This window comes from Armigeres subalbatus, chromosome 1 (genome assembly GCF_024139115.2).
Source record: "Armigeres subalbatus isolate Guangzhou_Male chromosome 1, GZ_Asu_2, whole genome shotgun sequence".
NCBI classification, from domain to species: domain Eukaryota; kingdom Metazoa; phylum Arthropoda; class Insecta; order Diptera; family Culicidae; genus Armigeres; species Armigeres subalbatus.
In genome coordinates this window covers 59,548,273-59,572,009 of record NC_085139.1, presented here as the reverse complement: position 1 = coordinate 59,572,009, position 23,737 = coordinate 59,548,273, and the positions used below count along the sequence as shown (strand labels likewise).

Here is a 23,737-nt window from a genome sequence, read left to right as displayed (position 1 = left end):
ACGGAAGCAGTTATTGAAGAATAAACAAGTTGTGTGACCCCTTCTTGGTATCTGTTTGTATTCCAATTAATTCTTGTTGTTGTCATTGGTTCCAGGTAGTCTACAAACTCCATAAATTCAAGGTCTGTGGATCAACCTCCGTAATGGAGGCAGTTAATGAAGAATAAACAAGTTGTGTGACCCCTTATTGATATATATCAGTTTTTATTGTAGTTCTTGTTGTTGTCGTGAGTTCCAGGTAGTCTACGAACTCCATACAGTCAAGGTATTCGGATCAATCTCCGTGATGGAGACAGTTATCGGAGAATAAACAAGTGGCATGACCCCGTTTGGTATATGATTGTATTCCAAATAGTTTCTGTTGTTTTCGTGAGTTCCAGGTAGTCTACGAACTCCACACAGTCAAGGTCTTCGAATCAATCTCCGTAATGGAGGCAGTTATCGAAGAATAAACAAGTTGTGTGACCCCTCCTTGGCATATGTTTGAATTCCAAGTAGTTCTGGTTGTTGTCGTGGGCTCTAGGTAGTCTACGAACTTCATAGATTTAAGGTCGGTGGATCAACCTCCGTAATGGAGGCAGTTATTGAAGAATAAACATGCTTTGTGACCCCTTCTTGGCTTTGTTTTTCATGTAGTTCTTGTTGTTGTAGTGAGTTCCAGGTAGTCTACGAACTCCATACAGTCAAGGTATTCGGAACAATCTCCGTAATGGAGGCGTTTATCGAAGAATAAACAAGTTGAGTGACCCCTTCTTGGTATATGTGTGTATTCCAAGTAGTTCTTGTTTTTGTCGAGGACTTCAGGTAGTCTACGAACTCCATACAGTCAAGGTCTGTGGATCAATCTTCGTAATGGAGGCAGTTATCGAAGAATAAACAAGTTTTGTGACCTCTTCTTGGTATATGTTTTTATTCCAAGAAGTTCTTGTTGTCGTGGGCTCCAGGTAGTCTACGAACTCCATAGATTCAAGGTCTGTGAATCAACCTCCGTAATGGAGGCAGTTATTGAAGAATAAAAAAGTTGTGTGACCCCTTCTTGGCATATGTTTGTTTTTCATGTAGTTCTTGTTGTTGTCGTGAGTTACAGGTAGTCAAGATCTTCGGATCAATATCCGTAATGGAGACAGTTATCGAAGAATAAACAAGTAGCGTGACCCTTTCTTGGTATATGTTTGTATTCCAAGTAGTTCTTGTTGTTGTCGTGGGCTCCAGGTAGTCTACGAACTCAATAGAGTTAAAGTCGGTGGATCAACCTCCGTAACGGATGCAGTTATTGAAGAGCAACTGGGAGGGACGGTTTTCCTCCAATACCTTTTCCGAACTTAATCTATCACATGTTGTGCATATGCATAATCGAGTTTCAAACATAGTAATTGATTTCCACTCCGGGTGGCTCAATACCCGGAACATAGGCAATTAACTTTGAATGTACTGTACTCGAAAGGCGATCTCGCTTCGCTTATGTGGTCGGGTTTGGATCTGACGACCAACTGGCACAATCTCACACAACCCTACTTCATCGAGCGCCGTTGGTGATGAAGCAAGTGTGTAGGAGCCAGATAATACTAAATACTCATTCTACGTGGTTGGCATTGTACAAAAACATGTATGAGAGAGTAAGTTCTGAGAATGTATTGCGAGAGTTCGGCTACATGCCCGGTGCTGTGAATTTGTTTTCATCAGTAACCGCTAAGCTGCGGAGGACGACGGAGGTCCTTCGTAGCTTAATAGGGAAAACACCTGTCTAGCGTACTGGTTTCGTGGGATCAAACCCCACCGAAGTTCTGTAGATCAATCTCCATAATGGAGGCAGTTATCGAAGAATAAACAAGTTTTGTGACCCCATCTTGGTATATGTTTGTATTCCAAGTAGTTCTTGTTGTTGTCTTGAGCTCCAGGTAGTCTATTAAATAGAGTCAAGGTCGATGGATCAACCTCCTTAATGGAGGCAGTTATTAGAAAATCAACAAGTTGTGAGACCCCTTCTTGGTATATGTTTGTATTTTAAGTAGTTGTTTTCATTGTCTTGGGCTCCATAATGAAGGCAAGGCAAAATACGTGAATGGAATTCGTATTTTTTTGCCGAAGAGACTTAAAACTTATTAACAGGCACTCATAAATGATTCATAATAAGCTACAGGCAGTGAAAGATATTTCATGAAAATCTTTATTGTTTGCGGCAAATTGGGTCGAAAACGTGATAAAATCGGGGTAGACAAAATCTGGGAGTGACAAAATCGGATCAACCTCATCTGAGTGAATGTACGCATTCCTAGTACAGTAGCCGTTCGATAACTGCAAAATGTTTGCTTTCCAGTTATCGAATGCCGTTCGATAACTGCAATAAAAGTGCATCTAAATGTGCAGCGCATTGCAGCTGTCATTGAGTCTGACATCGGTTTGAAGTTTAGCAGTTAAAAAGCATTGCAGGTAAATGGCTTGCAGTTATCGAACGTCTGCTGTAGTTTTTGTTTTTGCCATGGTACTAGGTGGCCTATGAACTCCATATAGGAATGATCTGCAGATCAACCCACGAACGGAAGGCTATTGGTATATGTTTGCATTTCAAGTAGTTCAAGTAGTTCATTAGCTCTGGGCAGTTACTGAAGAATAAACAAGATGTGAAACCTCATCTTGATATATTAGCATTCCAAGAAGTTATTGTTGTCTTCTTGTTGTTGGTTCCAGGTAGTATACAAACTTCATCCATATCACTAATATGAAGTTGTCTATTCTTTGGAAATGCATAATGTAAATAAATTGGAACGATACAACTTCACTCCTCATGGAATCCAAGTTTCAAAGTGCTCGCGTTTTTGGGGCCACACCAATCGATATGGAGGCGGCGCAAGGAGTGACCTTAAAGACCCTCTAGATATTCGTGTAAGCCTAGAAGTCTTACTCCATAAATTTCTAGGATGACCATTAGCATATGCCATGAACGCATTTTATTCATGGACCGCAAAGGCATGTACCAAATTTAAATCAGGCTGATATATCTCTGGTGTACATCCTAATGCCTTACTTCAGGATTTTCTTGGATGACCATGAACATTTGAAATGGGTGCATTCTATTCTACGTACCATAAAAGGCATGTATAACTATTCAAATAGGCCGAAAGAACTCTGGTTACGCGTGAAGTTCTGAAGAGGATTGTTTAAGTGTTCTCTTGGATACCCATGAACATATGCAATGAAAGCGGTATATTCTATGTACCACAAAGGGCATATGCCACTTTTGAAACAATCCGAAAGGTATCTGGTTACGTGTGAAGATCCTGAGGCCTATTCTAGCATTTTCTTGGAAGACCATAAACATATGCAATGGACGTATTCTACTCTATGTACCACAAAGGGCATGTACCACTTTTGAAACAAGCCAAAAGATCTCTGGGTACCCATGTAGATTTAAAGGCCTATTCCAGGGTTTTCTTGGATGACCATGAACCTATGCAATGGACGCAATCTATTCTATGTACCACAAAGGGCATGCAAAACTTTTGAAAAAATCTGAAAGATCTCTGGTTATGCGTGTAGACCTGAAGGCCTTCTCCAGGGTTTTCTTGGATGACCATGAACATATGCAATGAAGGCGCCAGAGGACTTATCCGAGAGATTTCTTCGATAGCGCAGAGCATATGTAGTGATCACATTTGATTTCAAGATGCGCAAAGAGCATGTACCACTTTTGAGACAAATCCATAGACCCATGGTTACGAGTGTAGACCTTAAGGCCTTACTCCAGAGATTTCTTGGATGACTCGGAACATATACTTCGAACGCATTCTATGCTAAGTACCACAAAGAGCATGTACCGTATTTGAATTTGCATTATAGGCCTTTGGTTACGCGAGTAGATTTTTAGGCTTTACTCCAGAGATTTCTCGGATGACTAAGACCTCATTTCAGGGATTTTTGCATTACCCGAAGCATATACTGTGAACACCTTCAATTCTAAGAAGCGCAAAGAGCTTGAAGCATATTTGAAACTGGTTGAATGACCTTTGGTTACGCGTGTAGACTCTTAAGCCTTACTTCAAAGATTTCTTGTATAACCATGGGCATAAGCTGTAAAACTTGACAATGGGCAAAAAGTATATGAGTTTCTGTTTCAAAAACTGTCAAAATTATCCAAATCGGTTGAAAATTGTTGAAGTTATGAGAATATCAATTAATGGGAACACGGGTACCCTGTCGGCCATCCATGTGTGTTTTTTTTTTGTTGGCCGCATAAGGGTTAACTTTCTGCTGGAACCGCAGCTACCGACGTCATCGACGTCCTGCGACAGATGAGTGCTGCTCTCGGCGATGACCACTCGACATGCTGATCGACCATGCTGCTGCTGACCTAAGAGCCATCGCTTGCATCGTTGAGGTTGAACGATCTGCAGCAACAATAGAGATACTATACTATAGAGGACGATTGTCGCTGTCTTCAACGGCGCAACATCTTTTGCCGTGAGAGATAGGATGGTGACTAAATGCCAACAAGAATTCCTTACGTTTTGACTGATCTGCACCCTGCATGTTTGCGAATGAAAACAAAGGGACAGTAGCGGCAATCGTCCTCTATGATTTATTACCTCTATTGTAGCTACGTGATGGTTTTCTGTTACGACTGCTTCCAGCGCTATTCTGCTGCTGCGTCTGCTCTGCGTGAAATCTCGTTCGAACTTAGGGTTAGATCCAAACCCGCAAATTGCTTGATTTTGATGTCTGTGCTTGCGATGCATGTACGGGATTGGTTGATTACCAATTTCTAAAATTTTTTTGCCAATAATCGATAATAAATAGTTAAAAATCGGCATTTTCAGAACAATACAAAGAAGCGTTTACTCTTCCTTGATCGAATGGTCCAAAAAAATTCTATTGAGAAACGACTGAGACATTAAAGTTCAAAGTCTATCATATTTTCCAATATGGATTGATATAGACCAATATTGAAAAAACAGACGTAGTCCGACGTCAAAATATAAGTAGTGAGAAATCGCGCGCAGTATGCAAGTAATGTTCTGTATTTCACAGCTGCACACCATCTGTATTTGATAAACGGGTGACTAACGGTAATCATAATAAAAACGAGAGGCTTATAAACTGTTACTCAATCGGATCTCAACAGTACTAACAAAGATGCGATTTGGAGCTCTGCTATTGATCTTCTGTTTGTCGTGCGCATCTAACACGACTCAAGCCGGAAACATCCGAGTCGAATCGTGTTTTGGAAACCATTGCACTAGTATCGTTAGAAATGTCAAAGATATCGCAGTCATAGTGGCCTCGGACACTCGCTTCCTGCCGAAAAGTACGAATAATCAGAAAAGTTCGCCCAAAACACAGTACATCAATGATGAAACATCCTCAAGAACTTCTATTTCCACTGGACCGATGATTCAGGTGCAAACTCACACGCTAGGAAACGGGCATTCCGCGGTTTCTCAGAGTACGATTACTTCATCGATGCCCATGAGTCAGGTTCATCCCCCTCAAATCACCACCAACCTCAACGGCCATTCTTCATTTCAATACCAGAATCCAGATCAGCAAGTTGAAGTATTCGCATATCCCTTACGGCAAGGTTTCAGCAATTTTTGGTATGGCTTGTAACGCAGAACATTGCATCGCTGAAAGGAAATTGTCTCTTTAGTCCAGCAGACACCTACACTGAATTGTCAAAAAAATGAAGAATCTGAAAAGAAACAAAAGTCAACTACTGCTATCTTCTACTAAATCCATTTAAGAACCGGAATGGTGGACCAACGAGAATAGGTGTTGTCCGGAATATGAAAAGGTCAAACAATTTAAAATAATCAATTTATGTTGTCGAAAATTATTTAAATACCATACATTTATTTTTATTTTTTTATTCACCATATACAATATTCAAATCAAGGATATTGAAATTCTCGTTGAAGAGTCTAGTGGAGGGGGGGGGAGTTCAATATGCCCCAGCTAAGCAAAAACTACTTAATGTCTAGTAACGATTTTCACGGATATTTTTGCCTCATGCAACAGTTAAACTTTTTTTTCGGATTGGCTTTCAGTCACGGGTAATAGCGTTAACAGTTTTACTTCATCGCCGACGTTTCGACCCGGGGATGGGATCTTCTTCAGGGCTCGATGGCAGTCAATTTGTTAATTACCGCATCTTTCTTACGGAGAAGAAGCCCTGGAGAAGATCCCATCCCCGGATCGAAACGTCGGCGATGAAGTAAAACTGTCAACGCTATTACCCGTGACTGAAAGCCAATCCGAAAATTAAGTTACAAATTTCACAGTCGTAATCCACTAGCAATCTACTATGGCGAATAATTTACGCACCTCGTTAAACAATATAGTTAGCAATGGGGGGCAAGTTCAGGCAAGATTTTTATTCGGAACCTGAAAGTATAGAGCCCAAATATGATCCCCATCCCCAACTAAATATCTCTGCCAAGAAATACGGGGAAATAATTGGCTGACTCTCACAGTTTAAATTACCACATTTTTAAGGGTTTTCTTCTAATTTTGATTTTTTCAACATTTTTCCTTGGTGTTAATACGAATGTTGTTAGCACAGTCCGAAATCTCTTTTAACACCCTTCACAATCCTTTATATAAACCTAAGTATTGTCTCAGAAAAATACTTGTCTCGAACAGACTTGAAGTGAAACAAGCTTTTGACGAAAAAAAAGTCAAATTTTCGTTTAATGACCGCCCAAATCCTAAATAATCACCACCCATTTTTGGGTTTTAGGGTACCAAACATAAACAACTGGTCAAAATTTCATTCAATTCTAAGAAAGTCAATTGCAAGTTTGAATTTTTTTTTCTCGGTCACTTCATATGGAATAACCCATAAGTCAAATGGACTTCAAGTCATTATTCTATTCTGGATATTATCCCTTATCGCTGTTCCATTTTCGATGCCATTTGGAACGTTGGATTAGCAGAAAGTGAGATACCGCTATTGGTACCACCGCCATCGGTACCGCTCTTCTCTCCTCCCGAATGCACATTGACAAATTGTTTTGTAGAATAATCGTTCGTCTTGTATGTATCTGAGGCAGGTGCAACCCCACCTCCACCACCGCCACCCATTCCAAATCCTCCTCCTCCTCCTCCAGCGCCCATTCCAAATCCTCCTCCAGCGCCCATTCCACCGCCCATCCCGAATCCTCCTCCACCTCCCATTCCGAATCCTCCTCCACCTCCCATTCCAAATCCTCCTCCAGCGCCCATTCCACCGCCTCCACCTCCCATTCCGAATCCACCTCCTCCTCCAGCGCCCATTCCACCAGCTCCACCGCCCATTCCGAATCCACCTCCGCCACCCGGATAGCCACCACCCATGACGGCATTCTGCGGTTGAACAATCGGCCCAAAGTATTCGTAATGCTTCTGTACCTGTAGTTCGGGGGCTCCTGCAATGCCTCCGAACACCGAACCAAAAGACCCTTGGTTCAGATTGCTAAACGGGTTGGCCATCCCCACGGGCATGTTGTGTTTGAACGGCAAAGGGGCAAATCGCGCTTCCTGTATTGGGGTGGTTTCCCCTGGAGGAGTACTCAAAGCGGCGGTAATCATGGACGAAAGAGGGCTTCGGGCTTGCTGTTCTTCGTCCATTCCTGGAGCAACGTATCCATCGCGGTTCTGCGTGTCAGAGTAATCGCCATCCGAACAGGATGGCATACAGCAGCACGGAGTACAACAGCATTGGGACGATGCTTGATTGACCACCGCAAACAGAGCCGTCAGTGCGAGATAGGCCAGACACCACATGGGACCTTAAGTTGTGAAACACTAAATAGGATTTGTGCGAATGTGCATATATTATATGATTCGGAGTGGCAAGCTGTTTTACGTGAAATGATGAGTTCCGTAATTATGCAGGTGTTGTAGTTTGTTTCAAACATTTTTATGATCATATTGATAAATATGATTTCTCATTGTACTTCAAACATTAAAAAAGAAGTGCCTGTTTCTGCCTGACCTATGTTGTTTTGGTTGTTTGTTCGATGTTTACGGGTCGTAAAAGAGTATTTTAATTTTCCTAACTAGAAAACATGGTTGTCCCAAGTCAACTGAAGCCTGCCTGACTGTATTTAGTTCACATGTGCTGCTCACATCACGCTTTTGCAACAAGACAACGTTTTCGATAAATCAAGGACACTGTTTGTTGGTCGCTGGTGGGTATAGTGCCCTGTATAACTCTCTGTTCTCAAGATTTGGCATCCGGAAAACTTTGATCTTCAGTTGTTGTATAACTTAATTAGTGATGCTAAAAAGAAAATTTGCCTTTAATAAAAGAATGTCTTCGAAATCAAATAGGTCAAATCCAACTAAGATACGTAGACACGACACACGATTTTTGCCTGGCAGATTGTATGTGCAATTTTTATTGTAAAAATCCTAATAAATCCATCTAGCTGTGGTGATGCCTTTCTCGTTTGTTCAAAAGGTTTGAAAACACATTTTAACATTTGTTCATACTCATTGTAAAATTTCCTACCAAAAAGAACTTATTCGAAGCGAAAAGTATGAACCATTTTTACAATCTAGTATTTTCGCCATATCTCTCGATCCCATTATTCGTTTTGTCTAATTTTCAATAGGTAAGCCTTCCGAGCCTCTTGAAAGGAGGCTTCCGAGCCTCTTAAAAGGAGGCTTCCGAGTCTCTTGAAAGGAAGCTTCCGAGTCTCTTGAAAGGAGGCTTCCGAGCCTCTTGAAAGGAGGTCTCGGAGCCTCTTGAAAGGAGGCTTCCGAGCCTCTTGAAAGGAGGCTTCCGAGCCTCTTGAAAGGAGGCTTCCGAGCCTCTTGAAAGGAGGCTTTGAGCCTCTTGAAAGGAGGCTTCTGAGCCTCTTGAAAGGAGGCTTCTGAGGCCTCTTGAAAGGAGGCTTCTGAGCCTCTTGAAAGGAGGCTTCTGAGCCTCTTGAAAGGAGGCTTCTGAGCCTCTTGAAAGGAGGCTTCTGAGCCTCTTGAAAGGAGGCTTCTGAGCCTCTTGAAAGGAGGCTTCTGAGCCTCTTGAAAGGAGGCTTCTGAGCCTCTTGAAAGGAGGCCTGAGCCTCTTGAAAGGAGGCTCTGAGCCTCTTGAAAGGAGGCTTCTGAGCCTCTTGAAAGGAGGCCTGAGCCTCTTGAAAGGAGGCTCTGAGCCTCTTGAAAGGAGGCTTCTGAGCCTCTTGAAAGGAGGCTTCTGAGCCTCTTGAAAGGAGGCTTCTGAGCCTCTTGAAAGGAGGCTTCTGAGCCTCTTGAAAGGAGGCTTCTGAGCCTCTTGAAAGGAGGCTTCTGAGCCTCTTGAAAGGAGGCTTCTGAGCCTCTTGAAAGGAGGCTTCTGAGCCTCTTGAAAGGAGGCTTCTGAGCCTCTTGAAGGAGGCTTCCTGAGCCTCTTGAAAGGAGGCTTCTGAGCCTCTTGAAAGGAGGCGTCTGAGCCTCTTGAAAGGAGGCGTCTGAGCTCTTGAAAGGAGGCGTCTGAGCTCTTGAAAGGAGGCGTCTGGAGCCTCTTGAAAGGAGGCGTCTGAGGCCTCTTGAAAGGAGGCGTCTGAGCCTCTTGAAAGGAGGCGTCTGAGCCTCTTGAAAGGAGGCGTCTGAGCCTCTTGAAAGGAGGCGTCTGAGCCTCTTGAAAGGAGGCGTCTGAGCCTCTTGAAAGGAGGCGTCTGAGCCTCTTGAAAGGAGGCGTCTGAGCCTCTTGAAAGGAGGCGTCCGAGCCTCTTGAAAGGAGGCGTCTGAGCCTCTTGAAAGGAGGCGTCTGAGCCTCTTGAAAGGAGGCGTCTGAGCCTCTTGAAAGGAGGCGTCTGTTTTCTTGAAAGGAGGCGTCTGAGCCTCTTGAAAGGAGGCGTCTGAGCCTCTTGAAAGGAGGCGTCTGAGCCTCTTGAAAGGAGGCGTCTGAGCCTCTTGAAAGGAGGCGTCTGAGCCTCTTGAAAGGAGGCGTCTGAGCCTCTTGAAAGGAGGCGTCTGAGCCTCTTGAAAGGGAGGCGTCTGAGCCTCTTGAAAGGAGGCGTCTGAGCCTCTTGAAAGGAGGCGTCTGAGCCTCTTGAAAGGAGGCGTCTGAGCCTCTTGAAAGGAGGCGTCTGAGCCTCTTGAAAGGAGGCGTCCGAGCCTCTTGAAAGGAGGCGTCCGAGCCTCTTGAAAGGAGGCGTCCGAGCCTCTTGAAAGGAGGCGTCCGAGCCTCTTGAAAGGAGGCGTCCGAGCCTCTTGAAAGGAGGCGTCCGAGCCTCTTGAAAGGAGGCGTCCGAGCCTCTTGAAAGGAGGCGTCCAAGCCTCTTGAAAGGAGGATTCCAAGCCTCTTGAAAGGAGGATTCCAAGCCTCTTGAAAGGAGGCTTCCAAGCCTCTTGAAAGGAGGCTTCCAAGCCTTTTGAAAGGAGAATTCCAAGCCTCTTGAAAGGAGGCTTCCAAGCCTCTTGAAAGGAGGCTTCCAAGCCTCTTGAAAGGAGGCTTCCTGAGCTCTTGAAAGGAGGCTTGAGCCTCTTGAAAGGAGGCTCTGAGGCCTCTTGAAAGGAGGCTTCTGAGCCTCTTGAAAGGAGGCCTGAGGCCTCTTGAAAGGAGGCTTCCTGAGCCTCTTGAAAGGAGGCTCTGAGCTCTTGAAAGGAGGCTCTGAGCCTCTTGAAAGGAGGCTTCTGAGCCTCTTGAAAGGAGGCTTCCTGAGCCTCTTGAAAGGAGGCTTCCTGAGCTCTTGAAAGGAGGCTTCCTGAGCCTCTTGAAAGGAGGCTCCTGAGCCTCTTGAAAGGAGGCCTGAGCCTCTTGAAAGGAGGCTCTGAGCCTCTTGAAAGGAGGCTCCTGAGCCTCTTGAAAGGAGGCTCTGAGCCTCTTGAAAGGAGGCCCTGAGCCTCTTGAAAGGAGGCCCTGAGCCTCTTGAAAGGAGGCTTCTGAGCCTCTTGAAAGGAGGCTTCCTGAGCCTCTTGAAAGGAGGCTTCTGAGCCTCTTGAAAGGAGGCTTCTGAGCCTCTTGAAAGGAGGCCTGAGCCTCTTGAAAGGAGGCTTCTGAGCCTCTTGAAAGGAGGCTCTGAGCCTCTTGAAAGGAGGCTTCTGAGCCTCTTGAAAGGAGGCTTCTGAGCCTCTTGAAAGGAGGCCTGAGCCTCTTGAAAGGAGGCTTCTGAGCCTCTTGAAAGGAGGCTTCTGAGCCTCTTGAAAGGAGGCTTCTGAGCCTCTTGAAAGGAGGCTCTGAGCCTCTTGAAAGGAGGCCTGAGCCTCTTGAAAGGAGGCTCTGAGCCTCTTGAAAGGAGGCCTGGAGCCTCTTGAAAGGAGGCTTCTGAGCCTCTTGAAAGGAGGCTTCTGAGCCTCTTGAAAGGAGGCTTCTGAGCCTCTTGAAAGGAGGCCTGAGCTCTTGAAAGGAGGCTTGAGCCTCTTGAAAGGAGGCTTCTGAGCCTCTTGAAAGGAGGCTTCCTGAGGCCTCTTGAAAGGAGGCTTCTGAGCCTCTTGAAAGGAGGCTCTGAGCCTCTTGAAAGGAGGCTTCCGAGGCCTCTTGAAAGGAGGCTTCTGAGCTCTTGAAAGGAGGCTCTGAGCTCTTGAAAGGAGGCTTCTGAGCCTCTTGAAAGGAGGCTCTGAGCCTCTTGAAAGGGAGGCTTGAGCCTCTTGAAAGGAGGCTTCTGAGCCTCTTGAAAGGAGGCTTCCTGAGCCTCTTGAAAGGAGGCTTTGAGCCTCTTGAAAGGAGGCTTCTGAGCCTCTTGAAAGGAGGCCTGAGCCTCTTGAAAGGGAGGCTTCTGAGCCTCTTGAAAGGAGGCTTCTGAGCCTCTTGAAAGGAGGCTTCTGAGCCTCTTGAAAGGAGGCTTCTGAGCCTCTTGAAAGGAGGCTTCCTGAGCCTCTTGAAAGGAGGCTCTGAGCCTCTTGAAAGGAGGCTTCTGAGCCTCTTGAAAGGAGGCTTCTGAGCCTCTTGAAAGGAGGCTCTGAGCCTCTTGAAAGGAGGCTTCTGAGCCTCTTGAAAGGAGGCTTCTGAGCCTCTTGAAAGGAGGCTTCTGAGCCTCTTGAAAGGAGGCTCTGAGCCTCTTGAAAGGAGGCTTCTGAGCCTCTTGAAAGGAGGCTTCTGAGCCTCTTGAAAGGAGGCCTGAGCCTCTTGAAAGGAGGCCTGAGCCTCTTGAAAGGAGGCTTCTGAGCCTCTTGAAAGGAGGCTTCTGAGCCTCTTGAAAGGAGGCTTCTGAGCCTCTTGAAAGGAGGCTTCTGAGCCTCTTGAAAGGAGGCTCTGAGCCTCTTGAAAGGAGGCTTCTGAGCCTCTTGAAAGGAGGCTTGAGCCTCTTGAAAGGAGGCTTCTGAGCCTCTTGAAAGGAGGCTTCTGAGCCTCTTGAAAGGAGGCTTCTGAGCCTCTTGAAAGGAGGCTTGAGCCTCTTGAAAGGAGGCCTGAGCCTCTTGAAAGGAGGCTTCTGAGCCTCTTGAAAGGAGGCTTCTGAGCCTCTTGAAAGGAGGCTCTGAGCCTCTTGAAAGGAGGCCTGAGCCTCTTGAAAGGAGGCTTGAGCCTCTTGAAAGGAGGCTTGAGGCCTCTTGAAGGAGGCTCTGAGCCTCTTGAAAGGAGGCTTCTGAGCCTCTTGAAAGGAGGCTCTGAGCCTCTTGAAAGGAGGCTTCTGAGCCTCTTGAAAGGAGGCTTCCTGAGCCTCTTGAAAGGAGGCTTCTGAGCCTCTTGAAAGGAGGCTTGAGCCTCTTGAAAGGAGGCTTCTGAGCCTCTTGAAAGGAGGCTTCTGAGGCCTCTTGAAAGGAGGCTTGAGCCTCTTGAAAGGAGGCTTCTGAGCCTCTTGAAAGGAGGCTTCTGAGCCTCTTGAAAGGAGGCTTCTGAGCCTCTTGAAAGGAGGCCTGAGCCTCTTGAAAGGAGGCTCTGAGGCCTCTTGAAAGGAGGCTTCTGAGCCTCTCTTGAAAGGAGGCTTCTGAGCCTCTTGAAAGGAGGCTTCTGAGCCTCTTGAAAGGAGGCTTCTGAGCCTCTTGAAAGGAGGCTTCTGAGCCTCTTGAAAGGAGGCTTCTGAGCCTCTTGAAAGGAGGCTTCTGAGCCTCTTGAAAGGAGGCTTCTGAGCCTCTTGAAAGGAGGCTTCTGAGCCCCTTGAAAGGAGGCTTCTGAGCCTCTTGAAAGGAGGCTTCTGAGCCTCTTGAAAGGAGGCTTCTGAGCCTCTTGAAAAGAGGCGTCTGAGCCTCTTGAACAGAGGCGTCTGAGCCTCTTGATATGAGGCTCCCGAGCCTCTTGAACGGAGGCTTCCGAGCCTCTTTAAAGGAGGCTTCTGAGCCTCTTGAAAGGAGGCGTCTGAGGCCTCTTGAAAGGAGGCGTCTGAGCCTCTTGAAAGGAGGCGTCTGAGCCTCTTGAAAGGAGGCGTCTGAGCCTCTTGAAAGGAGGCGTCTGAGCTCTTGAAAGGAGGCGTCTGAGCCTCTTGAAAGGAGGCGTCTGAGGCCTCTTGAAAGGAGGCGTCTGAGCTCTTGAAAGGAGGCGTCTGAGTTTCTTGAAAGGAGGCGTCTGAGCCTCTTGAAAGGAGGCGTCTGAGTTTCTTGAAAGGAGGCGTCTGAGCCTCTTGAAAGGAGGCGTCTGAGCCTCTTGAAAGGAGGCGTCTGAGCCTCTTGAAAGGAGGCGTCTGAGCCTCTTGAAAGGAGGCGTCTGAGCTCTTGAAAGGAGGCGTCTGAGCCTTTCTCTTGAAAGGAGGCGTCCGAGCCTCTTGAAAGGAGGCGTCCGAGCCTCTTGAAAGGAGGCGTCCGAGCCTCTTGAAAGGAGGCGTCCGAGCCTCTTGAAAGGAGGCGTCCGAGCCTCTTGAAAGGAGGCTTCCGAGCCTCTTGAAAAGAGGCTTCCGAGCCTCTTGAAAGAAGGCTTCCGAGCCTCTTGAAAGGAGGATTCCGAGCCTTTTGGAAGTAGCCTTTTTAAAAGAATCTTTCGAGCCTCTTGAAATGAGGATTCCGAGCTTTCTGAAAAAAGGCTTGAAAGGATCTTTCCGAGCTTTTTGAAAGAAGGCTTCCGACTCTCTTAAAAGACGCAGGCCTCTTGTAAGCAGGCTTTCGAGCCTTTCGATAAAAAGGTTTCCGAACATTTTGAAAGGAGGCATTCGAGCTGCTCAAAAGAAGGCTTCCGATAAGCGTAGATAGATGCTTCTAAACCTCTTGCATCGAAGCAGCCGAGCTTTACTAAAAAAAAGCCTACATATGCCTCTCAAGCGGAGGCTTCCAAACCTTTAGATTCCAGATTTTAGTTCACAAACATGTATCTAACAAATTGATCAACATTTTGTTTAGATCAGGTAGATTGCATTGAAGGTTTTTTTTTTAAATTTGCTCTAATTGAGGAAAGCAGACAAAAAATTATTAATTTTATGTGAATTTTCACATTTTTTATACACATCGTACAAACAATCAACATATTGCCGCAAAGCGCAAGAACCAAAGAATTTTTTTGCTGTAGTCAACTCAATTGTAATCGGTCCGCCATTATGCATTTTTATCCGAGGTACCCCCTAGGCCCAGCGAAGGTACCCCCAGGGGTACATGTACCCCAGGTTGAAAACCGCTGATATAAGAGATAAAAGATCAGACGATAATATAAATATTTTGCACTAAAATATCATAAGGAGATCAAGTTATGCTATTTGTAAGAAGAGATCATTATCATGTGCCATTAATTTGTTGTTATCCATAGCATATATTGATATTTAAATGATACTTCGGTGATATTTTTGAAATTGTTGCCTGTTTATTTATCTCTTATATAAATTCAAGTCCATATCGTATTTTGTTATTTAATTCATGGCTTCTATCTTAAGGTCTAGAGTTGTTTGGTAGAAATTGCATTTGACCACAATAAACCATCAGACCAAAACCCATCTGGCCGAAATGTACACAAGACTGGAAATGTCGTGCCACTGAACAGGTTATTTGTTCGAAAAGTTGTTTACTGAATAGGTCGTTTTGCCAAATTATGTTTGGCCGAAACAGTCGTTTGATTTAGAAAGGGCCATTTGGCCGAAATGGCCAAACGTCCGACAATGTCTTTGGACTTAACTGATCTCATTTTTACAAAAAATGGGTTTGCCAAATTGATTACTTGGCCAAAATGGTCATTAGTAATTTGACCGAACGATTCGTCCCGTTCAGCAAATGACATTTTCGGTCAAATGACTCCTTCTGTCAAACGACCATTTCAGCCAAACGACAGTTTTGACCAAATGATCTATTCGGCCAAACACCATTTTCGATAAACCGGTTATTTCGACCAAATGTAATTCTCCTAGATGTTTTTCATGTTGAAGGCATTCGAGCAAATGGCTTACCGCCAAATGACTGCCGAAATCCATCTGGCTGAAAATGTAATTTGGCCAGAAATGGTCATTCGGTCGAAATTGCCGTTTGGTCGAAATGAACGTTTGGCTGAGTGGGGCCATTAGGCTGAATATGTAATTGGGCGGAAATAAAAAACGGTTGAAATGCTGTTCGGTCAAACTGGTCCTTTGACCGAAAAAGTCGCTTGGCCGAATAGATGATGATGATGAAGGTTCGCCACATACTCTAACAAAGGTTTGTCTCCGATGATTTATCTTTATGGTACTCAATTGAATTTAATTTTATAACAATAAAATCAGATTTGCAAAGGAAAATTGATTTGATTATTATCACACATATAAAATATATAGATTTCCATTACTATTCTGCAACAAAATTGAATTGATGAAAAAACTGCTGATTTCTTCTTTAGATTCTCATGAGTATCGGTAGTGATTAGGGTGGCTCAAAAAACACTTCTTCAAATTTTTGATGGGCTGCCCTTTATTCAATCTGTTGATGCCTGATGCTCTGGACAAAATTTCAGTTAAATCGGTCAACGTTTGAACACGTTGGAAGTTTATGGATGGAAAATGTATGCAGAAACATCTAAAAACAGTGATTCGCAGTTAGTCGGCACAGTTTACGATCAAGAACCATGATACTCATTCAGTTCTTGTAAATTAAATACAAAATGTTTGTTGAAAACCGCGAGAAGATTAGAGTTTATTAGGCAAAGATATTAGCATTTTACTGAAGTGTTGTAGGAGTGAATTTATTTCTTTTCAAAGGTAAAAGAAACGAAATTTGCTCAAACCCCACTTCAGAGAAAATGCTAATAACTTAGCCGGCAAACTCTAATCTTCTCGCGGTTTTCTGCATAACATTCTGTATTAAATTCTTCAAGGTCTGAATGAGTATCATAGTTCTTCATCGTAAGTTGTGCCGTTTAACTGCAATTCACTGTTTTTGGATGTTTCTGCATACATTTTTCCATATAAACTTCCAACGTGTTTAGCACCGCCCAAACGTTGACCGATTTCTGAAATTTTGTCCAGAGCATCAGGGCATCAAATAGAACCGAATAAAAAGGCGGCCCATCAAAAAAAAATAAAAAAAGTTTTTCCCATACTAATTTGAGCCACCCTAGTAGTGATACTTCTAGTTTATACAAAATTGCAAAACTTGTGATACATATTGTACAGATTTCAAAATTTCAGTCAAGAATCGCGTTTCATGTTATTAAAAGATAACGTCAACTACTACTACTATATTCCAATAATCCCCGTCGTCAACCAAATCAAAACCTGTGATACCGCTTTATCAATATCAACCGCGATTATTCGGCCGAAATGGTCGTTTTGTAGAAACGGTCATTTGGCCTAAAATGTAATTTTGTTGAACGAGTTGATTTTCTACCATATCCAGCAAACAACATTTTCGGCCCTATATCCAATCAGCCAAATGATATTTTCGTCCAAACGACATATTCAGCCGTAACTAGTGGGCCGAACGATCTGTTATTAGGGCAAAATGACTTTATCCGCCAAATTACCAGTTCGTCCGTATTTCGTATTTAACTGTATATCGTTTTCGGTCAACTAACATGATCGGCCAAACCGTTTCCGACTTTCTCACCTCTTGGCAACACGTTCGGTTCGGCCAAGTGGCACTCGGATTCACGTCCCTAATAGTAATGTAAAATTCGGACCGTTTCAGTTGCGGCAATTCTTATACGACTCGAATGGACAACTGTGTTGCTCGGGGTGTTCGGGTGGCTCGCTACATGTGAACTGAACACAATGAAGCTGAAATCCATGTTTTCTTGTTAGCAAAATTGAGATACTATTTTGCGAGCCGTATATTTGAAACTCGGTTGAGCAGTAACAGGCACTTCCTTGCGAACGTTTGACTGTTCAGAACATTGAGAAGTCATACCTTCCAATACGATCATAAAACTGTTGTTTGAACGAAACTACAACACCTGCATAATTACGGTACTCATCATTTCACGTAAAACAGCTTGAACCAGAAAATAATTTGCCTAACACCTGCCACTTTTGCAGCATATGTATACCATTTGTACATTTGCACGTAAATCCTATTTAGTGTTCCATAACTTAAGGTCCCATGTGGTGCTTGGCCTATCTCACGCTGACTACTCTGTTTGCCGTGGTCAATCAAGCAGCGTCACAATCCAGCTGTATTCCGTGCTGTTGTGTGCCATCCTGTTCGGACGGCATTTACTCTGAAGCGCAGTACCGCGACACCGTTTCATGCGTCGATGGAAACGACGACGGCCGGGCCCAAGGAAACCAATCTCCGGAAGTAGAGGAAGAACAGCAAGCTCGCGGCCCTCTTTTGTCCATGCTAATCGGTGCTTTTAATGATCCTCCATGGGAAACCACCTCATCAGAGGAAACGCGATTACCGTTCATATCCAGGTTGAGAAACAATAGGCCCAGAGGGATGGGTTCGATGTTCGGTAGGATTAGAGAACGCTCTAAACTAAGGATGCAGAAGCTTTACGAGTACTTTAGGCCGAATTTTCAACTGCAAAATGCCGTCATGGATGGCGGCTATCCGGGTGACAGTGGTGGACTCCGGAATGGGCACTGGAGGAGGAGGAGGACTCGGAATACGTGGCGTTGGGTAGGCCCCGTTACAATCCACTTAAACGATTATTCTACAAAACAATATGTGAATGTGAATTCGGAGGAGGAAGAATGGTGCCGACGGGGCGCTACCCATGGTGGTATCTCACTGTCAGCTAATCCAACGTTCGGAACTGGTTAAGGACTCTCTCTAACTAAAAGGAAGAAGAAGAAAACAACGTTTGGAATGGCAACGAAAAGCGATAAAAAGTAGTATCTATAACAAAATAATATCTCAATGCTCAGAATATTGATTCTACTATAAATAATAAATTGGAAGATAGGGATAATTTGAAGCTTCGATAGCTTTTACTGATAACAGAGAGGAGAAAAGCTCTGACTAAGAAAAGTTGAAGTTATCTAAAAAACAAGCCATCGAAAATAATAAAATAATAGGAACCCATTTTCATTTCTTATAATTTCAATAAAAACTTCAAACTAGTGTAGTTTCTGTAATGTAAATAAAGAGAAGAAAGAGCTCTCTGGGTTAGAAATTTCTGATTCAGCACAGGAATTCCGATAGGAATTCTTCCGAATTCCGACAGAAATTCCTCCGAATTCCGATAGGAATTCTTCCGAATTCCGACAGGAATTCTTCCGAATTTCGACGAATTCTTCCAAATTCCGACAGAAATTCTTCCGAATTCCGACAGGAATTCTTCCGAATTCCTACAGGAATTCTTCCACCTGACAGGAGTTCTTCAGAATTCGACACGAATTCTTCCGAATTCCGACAGGAATTTTTCCGAATTCCGACAGGAGTTTTTCCGAATTCCGACAGGAATTCTTCCAAATTCCGACAGGAGTTTTTCAGAGTTCCGATAGGAATTTTTCTGAATTCCGACAGGAATTTTTCCGAATTCCGACAGAAATTCTTCCGAATGTAGGTCTTATCGCCATTCATCGACTCCGTCATTCTCCACATTAGCAGAAGACTCAGTTTCCGCTTCTGGAGGATTGGGTTGTTATGCCGATCGCGATGACTTCTGCTCCAGTGCACGTTTCGAGTCGATTGGCTATCATCGGTCATTATGCTGATCACGTGTTTATAAATTTCTAAATTACCATTTATTACACATCGGTAAAGTAACAAATAAAATGATAGCCTAATTTCAGGCGTAAGGCATGCATGGCATTGTCGTAAAAAAGCTAATCCTCGTAGGGTAACTGTTCCGGATGGAATGCTGATCAAGATGAGATGAATTTCCATACAGCGAGATGGAGAAGGGGACCTTTCCCCTACATTGTAAGCTGATTATGCCGTGTGATGTTCGTCTTGCGAGAAAAAAAAACGTAACCATTATAAGTACCTACGCCACTCAAGTAGCAAACGTGTGTCGTCATAAATTCACTCACCTTTCTACGGCAAAAGGACTGCACTTGACCGAGTTTTTGGGGTATTAACGTCCATGAGGCAAGATACAACGACTCCCATCATCCCGTCCTTGCCAACGGATTGCATAAACAGAAAGTCATTCTAACCTTTCCTCCCTCTTTCCTTCTCTTCACAGATATGGCCGGAGGCTACCTATGCTTCGGGATTTCCATCCTGTGCATCGGTATCGTGACAGCCATTATCGGCGATGTGGCGTCACACTTTGGCTGCACGCTGGGCATAAAGGATTCCAGTCACTGCCATTGTCTTCGTCGCACTTGGGAACGAGTATTACCGGTAAGTGTCCAACTCCCATTGGATTGCTTTGAGGGCTTGTGGAAACCTTTTTAGCAACACTTGGCGGAATTCACTTCTGCTTCTACATTTCTACTTACAGATACGTTCGCCAGTAAGGCTGGCCGCCATCCAGGGACAAGTATGTTTGACGCTGGCGTGAAGTGTAAAACGTCATCTGGCAGTAACGTTGTCAACGTGTTCTCTCGGCACTTCGGCGTCGCCTGGACCATTGTTGCCGTGTATCACGCCTATCATGAGGCGAGATTTCAAATGTGGAGCCCGGAAACGTAAGTCGTAGGGAGGGAAATTGGAAATAATTTATGAGGTATTGAAAACTGCGAAAGCTTAATTCATAAACCACTCAGGAAAAATTCTTGCTTTATTTGCATATTATTTATCGCGAATATGTACATACATTATATTGGGACGTGAATTATGTATTCTATGAAAAAGAAGGACAAAAAATATTGAAATGGTATACAATGATATAGGAAAATGCTAATATCATCTTCCAAACTTGGACGTACATGTTCATGATGGAATTAGATGCGAAAGTATAAAATAAATGATAGTTCCGTTAGGATACGGCAGGCAATGAAGAATGTTTTTATAGAAGTCGATTTGAAAGCGAGCGGAGTGAGGCAATATTTCATATGCCATAAGGATACATCGCACGACCTTTTCTTCTTCCAATAGGTATTCTTCCGATTTGTTGCAGGAATTCTTCCAACCTGACAGAATTCTTCCGAATTCGACAGGAATTTAATGATTCTCGACAGGTCAATTTACCACAGGAATTCAACTGAATTCAAACGGAATTCTGCCGAATTCCGACAGAATTCTGCCGAATTCAAACAGGAATTCTACCGAATTCCGACAGGAATTCTACCGAATTCCGACAGGAATTCCACTGCTGACCTTGACAGGAATTCTACCGAATTCTGACAGGAAATTCTACCGATTCCGACAGGAATTCCCCACTGAATCTGGACATGAATTCTACCGAATTCTGAAGACAGAAATTCTAACTGAATTCCGACAAGAATTCTAACGACTTCGACAGGAATTCTACCGAATTCGACAGGAATTTCACCGAATTCTGATAGGAATTCTACCGAATTCCGATAGGAATTCCTCACTGACCTACGACAGGAATTCTACTAATTCCTGAGGAATTCTACTGACCTGACAGGAATTCTCACTCGAGAATTCTGACAGGAAATTCTACTGAATTCCTGACAGGAATCGTTCCCGACAGAATTCTTAACAGGAATTCCTCCGATTTCCGATAGGAATTCCTGAATTCCGACAGGAATTCCTCCGAATTCCGACAGGAATTCCTCCGAATTCCGACAGGAATTTTCTCCAGACCTGACAGGAATTCCTCCGAATTCCTGAGCAGGGAATTCCTCCGAATCTTACAGGAATTCCTCCAAATCTAAAATTGCTTCCGTTCGGTTACGTATTGCTGAGAGTGTATTTTTCGTTACATGGCGCGCTGGCGACGCGATGCGATCGATATCCGTCGTCATTATGGTCGCGTTTGGAGAGAACGAGCATTGCAACGCTGACTAGAGTAGCAAACGTTTAGGTTCCCCAAACACACGCGACGCGATTCTATCGCTTCGCGACAGCGATTCTGTCGCCGTGAGTATGGAAACGTAAATAGAACGTTCGGCGACTCAACGATGAATCGCGGCGACCAATTGTCGCCGTCGCGGCGATGAAATCGCTTGGGTCGAGCCTTTTGGTAAACAAATGGGATTGGCGCTATATTTATATCCATGATGATTACGTCGAGGGAGTCGACGCGTTGAAACGAAAATTTGTTTTATATCAATATCTTACAGATGATAGACGGAATTCACTTTTTGAATGAAAATTAATTGCTTCCAGACTCGTGATAAAATAGTCAAAATAATTCAAAGTTTGACCTTGACCGTTCCGAAAACAGCGACCATGCGTCAGTTCATTTTCTGCAGCATTCATCGTCCATTCAAATTGAATCATACAGATGTCAATGGCAAGGCCAATCAACAAGTCAGTTTTATTAAATGATTTCTTCTATTCCACGACCAAATAATATCAATCGAACTAGTGGCGGGCGCGGCGTTGGCGATAGTCAACATTCAACAAACCGAGACAGATGTGAGCGCCACACATCAGAACAGAAGCGCGTTGCTTTCGTTCGTTCTGTTGTGGCTTGTGGAAGACACGCGCGCGTTGGTTGGTGAAGATGACTTCATGTCGCGTTGCGTTTCTGCTGCGGCTGATTGGTTGATGGAACTCTAGTCTTGTGGTATAATTGAACATGTAGGTAGGTATTCAGACGTGCAGATATTTCCATGATCTCATCATCCATATGTCAAGAAGGGGTTGCCGCTATTTGACATTGTTGTTTATAATTTCGTTAAATAACCTGTTTCGATCGAGAAATTTTTTTGATTTTAAAGCAATTCCATTGCGAGTAATCTTTGCCAATAATGTTATTAATTATTGTGACCACTATTGCGTACTAATGAGTTGTATAATGTTTATTATGGTTTACGTTTGATTGTTACAATCATCGGAATATAACATTTTAGGGTACATGTTCCATTAGTTCCATTTAAGAGGGATATTTTGGATCTGCTACGAAGAAGGTGTTTGCTGAAAAGGTTATTTGGCCGCTAAGGTCATTTGACGAATAAAACATTTGGCCGAATAGGATTTCGAATATGTCATTTGGCCGTATACGACAATTGCGAATAGGATCGTTTGCGAATAGGACATTTTTCCGAATACGACATTTAGCCGAATACGACATTTAGCCGAATACTTTATTTGGCCGAGCAGATCTTCTGGCTGAACAGGTCATTTGGAACAGGTAATTTGAAGTGAGAATGAGGTGTAAAAGTGAGACGTCTAACTTCTCAATCCTCATTTCCAGGAACTTTTTTCAAATGGGCGTATGATTCAGACCTTGATTTTTGGAACGGCGATTGTGCTCTCATTCAGTCTATTTTGGTGAACTTATGTACCCAACAGTAGACCTGTTTACTGAATGTCGGTGATTTTTGTTATTACCGATGAAAATGTATAAGACTGTATTCCTATTTTGGTAAATACTACTGAAATATGGATAGTGCAAACAAATTCAAACACATCATGCAGGAACTGGATTTGAATAAGTAAGTATTTCCTAATGATTGTTTAAGTCTGCTCAAAATTATCTTAATTAACTGCAGGACTTCCGGAAGAACTCCTGCGCAACTTCGAAAGGAATTCCTGGAGAAACTTCCGAAGAAATTCTTGAAGGAATTTTCAGAAGATTTTTTGAAGGAATTTCGAGATATTTCTGGAGATGCTTGAAGAATTCTTGGAGAACATCCCAAGTAGTTTCTAGTGGAACCATCGGAAGAATTCCTGGAAGAAATTCGAAGGAATTCTTTCAGAACCTTAAGGTAATCATTGATGAACTTCCGGAGGCATTCTTGAAGAAAATTCAGAAGGAACTTCCGGAGTAACTTTTAGAGGAACTTCCGAAGAAATTTTAGGAGAAACTTCCTGAGGAATAGCTGGAGAAATTTTGATGGAAATCGTTAGAAGTTTAGAGAATTCGAAATTCTGGAGAAGCTTCCGGAATAACTCCTGTAGAAACTTCAAACTAATTCTTGGATAAATTTGGATGGATTTTTCAGCAATTCGGAAAGAACTCTTGGAGAAATATCCGAAGAATTCCTGGAAAAGCTCTAAAATTTCTGAAACCGTCCCGAACAATTCCTGGAGCTTCCGGACAATTCCTGGAAAATTCTAGAGAAATTTTAGAGGAAATTCCGGAAGAACTCCTGCAGTAACTTACGGAGGAATTCCTGGAGGAACTTCCGGAAGAATTCCTGGAGGAACTTCTGGAGGAATTCCTGGAAGAACTGAGGAATTTCTGGAGGAATTCCTGGAGGAACTTCCGGAGGAATTCCTGGAGGAACTTCAGGAGGAATTCCTGGAGGAACTTCGGAGGAATTCCTGGAGGAACTTCGGAGGAATTCCTGGAGGAACTTTCGAGAATTCCTGGAGGAACTTCCGGAGGAATTCTGGAGAAACTTCAGGATTCCTGGAGGAATCCTGGAGGAACCTGGAGGAATTCGATCCTAGAAGGAACTTCGGAGGAATTTCTAGAGGAACTTTCCTGGAGGATCCGGAATTCCTGGAGGAACATCGGAGGAATTCCTGGAAACTTCCGTAAAGAGTTCTA

The 23,737-nt window shown here is 43.8% G+C and overlaps 1 protein-coding gene across 1 annotated transcript in view; it reads left to right on the top strand.

Moving 5' to 3' along the window:
* Positions 1–19,622, top strand: part of LOC134206195 (sodium/calcium exchanger 3-like) — a 593,875-nt gene extending 574,253 nt beyond the window's left edge. The window contains 3 exon segments of the mRNA XM_062681884.1: positions 19,346–19,461; positions 19,463–19,506; positions 19,607–19,622. Of these exon segments, the coding sequence (XP_062537868.1) occupies positions 19,346–19,461; positions 19,463–19,506; positions 19,607–19,622 (176 nt within the window).
* The last annotated feature ends 4,115 nt before the right edge of the window (positions 19,623–23,737 follow it).